This window comes from Oncorhynchus masou, chromosome 27 (genome assembly GCF_036934945.1).
Source record: "Oncorhynchus masou masou isolate Uvic2021 chromosome 27, UVic_Omas_1.1, whole genome shotgun sequence".
NCBI classification, from domain to species: Eukaryota; Metazoa; Chordata; class Actinopteri; order Salmoniformes; family Salmonidae; genus Oncorhynchus; species Oncorhynchus masou.
In genome coordinates this window covers 20,554,923-20,560,030 of record NC_088238.1, presented here as the reverse complement: position 1 = coordinate 20,560,030, position 5,108 = coordinate 20,554,923, and the positions used below count along the sequence as shown (strand labels likewise).

The 5,108-nt window shown below is 46.3% G+C and overlaps 1 protein-coding gene across 1 annotated transcript; it reads right to left on the bottom strand.

Annotated features, from left to right (window-relative positions):
• Positions 1-248: 248 nt before the first annotated feature.
• LOC135515289 (amphoterin-induced protein 2-like) lies at positions 249-2,090 on the bottom strand. The gene has a single exon (XM_064938982.1). The coding sequence runs from the start codon at positions 2,044-2,046 to the stop codon at positions 610-612; it is 1,437 nt and encodes a 478-aa protein (XP_064795054.1). The 5' UTR covers positions 2,047-2,090; the 3' UTR covers positions 249-609.
• Positions 2,091-5,108: the final 3,018 nt, after the last annotated feature.

Genomic DNA, 5,108 nt, shown 5'->3' with positions numbered 1-5,108 from the left:
AGTCCCTTCCTCACCTTGAAAAACTCTATTCACGGTCACACCTGCAAAAATAACTGAGAACAACAATAGTATATAGGTCATGGGAGGCTTGGGGCTAGAGCTGACTAGTCCCCAGACACTGATCAGGGTCGACTGACATCTTTGTCTGAATGCATCCATTCAACCTGCATATAATACATTAAGAATACATTTACAGTGTTCACCCTGTTATGATCATTCATAGTAGCGCATGGCACCTTATGACAGACTAGGAACCTGCAAGTAAGCATTTGGATGGACAGTGTATACCATGTGCATCCTGTAATAACATTATAGATCCATGAATGCCTACATAATGAATTTCACACAGGTGTTCCACAGAATGTATTTTGTTTGGAACTATTTCTTTATCTGCAAGTTCATGTGTATAAAACTTTGACAAAGAAACCAACTACTGTTTCCATATCTGTCCACACAGTAGGTATAACATAAAAAAGCAGTCTGATCACTGTTGTGAAATAAAGGGTGTTAAAACTACTTTCATGTATGGATTCTCAATGCGAGGTTTCAATATTTTACATTTTGAGAACCATGAAAGCCTGGTGGGGCTTTAAGGACAGACCCTGAATGCTACACAAGGTGTTCTTCGTGGACCTGCTCCAAGGCCCTGCTTCCGTTCTTCAATATGCCCTCTGTGGCTGCAGTGTCCATTACTGAGTGCTTGGCACTGCATTTGTGGGGGTGCTCGTCCCCCGTGTCGAGGAAGGCCACCCTCTTTCCACCGGTGACCCTTCGGTCTGTGAGCTCCGCCTCTCTGGGGTCTGCACAGAGGAGCATGGCTCGCCCGCCGCACCCAACAACTCCCCTGGCATTTCCACCATGGCAACGGCAGGGAGTGAGGTACAGGTAGAGGAGCACCAGGACGATGCTGACCACACAGGACGCCAGCGTGGTAAATGCCGTGTTAAAATGCGCCCCGCCGCTGCTACGTACCTCCCCGCTCTTACCTGGTCCGCTGGGGTTACCTACGGAGACGGTGACCTCCAAAGTCTCGTTGGAGCTCCGGTGTCGACCGCGGACTGCCACGCATGAGTAAGTCCCTGAATCCCCACGGAGAGCCCCTCGGATCTCCAGCGTACCGTTAGTGAGGACCGTGAGGCGGCTGCTCTGATCGTCTGTTACGCCCAGTGCCGGGGATCCATCGCCCGGGGTCACCCAGAACACCACCACCTCTTCCTGGAAGGGGAGAGAAATGCCAGGGCACGGCACCATAAGCCAATCGCCAGGCTCTGCCTGGTAAGACACTTCTACAGTTCCATGGAACCCACCCTGAGGGTTGCCAGAACAATTCAGCCACTCCTCCTGACCCAGACTGCATGGATACTCCTCCCTGAAGTCTAGTAGGGGACAGTACTGCCTCCTCTCCCAGTACTCCAGCATGGCGCGCAGGGCACAGTCACACACCAACGGGTTCCCCTGCAAGTAGATGCCACCCTGCTGCCAGGTGGCCAGAGAGAGTAGGCTCTGCACGGGCACCTGCCTCACCATGTTCGTCGACAGATCCAGGAAACGCAGGCGTGGCAGAGCCCCATTTCGCTGGTAGAGCTCCAGGGGGAAGGCAGTCAGTCTGTTCCCACCCAGATACAGCCTTTCCAGGCTGCTCAGCCCCTCGAAGGCTCCCGCCATTGTCTGAGAGATGCGGTTTCCAAACAGAAGCAGCACTTCCAGTTCCCCGAGCCCATGGAAGGCAGATGCATTGAGCCGAGACAGCCCATTGGACGAGAGGTCCAGGTGGCGAAGGTGAGGGGTGGGGGCAAAGGCGTCCGGTGCCAGATGGATAATGGCATTTTGGCTGAGGACCAGTACGGTCAGCCTGTCCAGACGCCGGTCTGACCAATCCAAGAGCAGAGCAGTGAGGACATTGTGGCCAAGGTCCAATCGGGTGACATAGCCAGGGAGGTCAGGGGGAACGGTTGACAGATTGCGACCACTGCAGGAGACGATGTCGCTGGCACACAGGCAGGGTGGTGGGCAGGCGGCCGTGAACGTCATACGGGACAGACACATGGACAGGAGGAATGCCAAGGTAACCCTAAAGCCATGTAAGTGCCCGTCAATAGACACACACAGTGGTTGTGGCACAACGGGACACATTCTACTGTTTGAGGGCTGAGTCTCAGGTTGTTGGTGAAGAAGTTGCACACATCTTATGAGCCACTCTTAAGCGTCCCATTCAAAAAGAGCTAAGAGAGAGGAGAGACACACAGAGAGAGAAAGATAGGTATTGGCATCCAATACTGTCATATGACAGTTAAGGTTATTTTTCAGAGAAAACAAGTTAACAAGAGTCCTTAATTAAAACAAAGAAGCAGCCATGCCACCTCTTTTGGTAAAAAAAACCTGAGGGATGGACATGGAAAAATGTAACCACTCAAATTCATAGACATAATGTAGTCAGTCCTTGCATCCACAGCTCTATCATAATGGTAGTTTTAACCACGTTGAGGCTTTACAACAGGGCTGCCCAACCCTCTTCCTGGAGATCTACCTTCCTGTGGGTTCTCAGTCCAACCATAAATTAACACAACTGATTCTACTAAATTAGCTGCTCAACAAGACCTTAACTAGCTGAATCAGAAATGCTAAATTAGGGTTGGACTGAAAACCTACAGGACAGTTGATCTCCAGGAAAAGGGTTGGGCAGCCCTGCTTTACAGTGCTTGTTTACATTTACAAACATTAGAGTAAAATATGTTGACATTTTGGGTTCTTATGGTGTTAGTTGAACTAAACACATGAAGCATGAGCTATTAAATTAGATAACCATCTGGATTTTGCTCGTTTAGTTGTCTACTTACAGTGGGATAGCTCGAACCACCATGTAGTTTAGAACTACTAGTGAAACTGTTATTTTACCAGCTGAAAATTAGGCTAAAATGGAATAGATTGAGTCTCATTGAAAAGACTCCCAGAGAGCTGCCAAACAAAAGGTCAAAGCAATAGAACGTTTAACATAACCACTTACATTTCCAAACGATGAAGAGCCTCACAATAATGCGACATCGTTTTCTTCGTATTGTGACCATAACCAATGAACGTATTTCGCTCTCTGGAACTGTTTTCATCTCACACACGATGCGTAGGCTATATTCCGTAAAAAAATGATATCCAATACTTCATACAATAAAATACAATTTCAAGCAGAATGCCACATGATTGCGCAGTTCAAAAGCGGCGTTGTCATCTCTAACCAGACTTCAAAAGCGTCCGAATGATAGCAGAGCTTTCAGGACTCATGAAGCGTGTTATTCAGTTCACCTTTTTGGGGTAGCGGTTGCGCACAAAATACTTATGGCACATCGATAGTAGGCTATTAAACCAATTAGGCGACTTGTTTCCTCGTGTCCCCGACAAATACAAGCGTTATTTCTCTCAAATGTTGTGCTCCAATTTGTTTACATCCCTGTAAGTGAGCATTTCTCATTTGCTAAAATAATCTATCCCCCTGACAGGTGTGGCATATCAAGACGCTGATTAACAGCACGATCATTAAACAGGTGCACCTTGTGCTGGGGACAGTAAAAGGCCACTAAAATGTTTTGTCACACAACACAATGCCACAGATGTCTCAAATATTGAGGGAGCATGCAATTGGAATGCTCACTGTAGGAATGTCCAATAGAGCTGTTTCCAGAGAATTGGATGTTCAGTTCTCTACCATAAGACACCCAGTCATTTTAGAGCATTTGGCAGTACATCCAAAAGGCCTCACAACCACAGACCACGTGTAACCCAAAAACTCATTCTGATTGGCTGCGCCTGGCTTCCCTGTGGGTGGACATGGCTCTCAAGTGGGTGGGCCTATGCCCTCCCAGGCCCATCCATGGCTGTGTCCCTGCCCAGTTAGGTGAAATCCATAGATTAGGGCCCAATGAATTTATTTCAATTGACTGATTTCATTCTATGAACTGTAACTCAGTAAAATGTTGCGTTTATATTTTTGGTCAATAGAGATAGGCTAACCTACCCCGGTAGAAGATTATGGCATAGGGTTTCACACAAGTGTGTTAAAATCCATTTAATCAGTTTTATTTAGAAATTATTTAGTAAGTAATACTGAAAAGCTAAGTCTGGTTATCTTATTTTAATAATTGAAATTAAATATGAGGGCATGATGTTGCACATGTCACCATTAATACCTGCACTATGAGGAGCTTTGATGTAAAGTCCCTCTTTTTAGCTCACCTGCACATTCCTATTATTTGTTCTTTCTTTGTTGTTCCTTTTCCATACAATCCATTATGTACCATTACACTAAATATGATTTGAATAATGCAAGATCTTAAATCCCAGCAGTCTTTAAAATGACATTCAGGAGCAAAAGGTTTTCAATAGTGTTGGAATATAACATTTAATAACAGTAACTTAACTAATTAACTCAGTGTAACGATGTGGCAACTCTCTTATGTTCTGCTATTGCACAATTATAATTAGAACATGTAGGTCACAAATACAGCTATCCCTAGTAAAATTGGAGCACAACTCATGAGCCTACGTCCTGCACTGCTTGCACCTAAATCCCCACCTGTGACTGAAAACAGGGGGAGAGATGCCAATTGAAAAGCTCTGTCTTAGCTATCTACGTTTTTTCTAGCTATATGACATAAAATGCTGCGTAAAATAGCTAAAAGGCTATAAAGTTGAATTAACAGTAAAGCTATCAGTCACTAGCGGAAACATTTAGAACTGAAATTAAGCTATTGTCACATCTGCTCCTGCCACGCCCTCGACTGCTCATCCTGTGTCTCCTTGACGTGCCGCCACTCCTCCAGTACTCTCTCCCACTCCCTCTCTCTCTCTGTGTGATTGTGTGGGCGAAGACAGGTGTGCTGGATTCAGAGCAGATCCCCACCAGCTGCAACCTATTCCATAATCAAGACTTTTACAAATACTCAGCCCTGCCACTGCCAGATTGTAATATCTGCTCAGTCAGTCTACGCGGCTAGCTATTTGTTACGATTCAGATCCTGGTGTCCTTGTCTGATGCTATTTTCCTCTCCGCTACAATTCTGCCCGCTCTGACTCTGGTGCCTGTCCCGCGTCTAGTCATCCTACTACTCTGTCCTGGA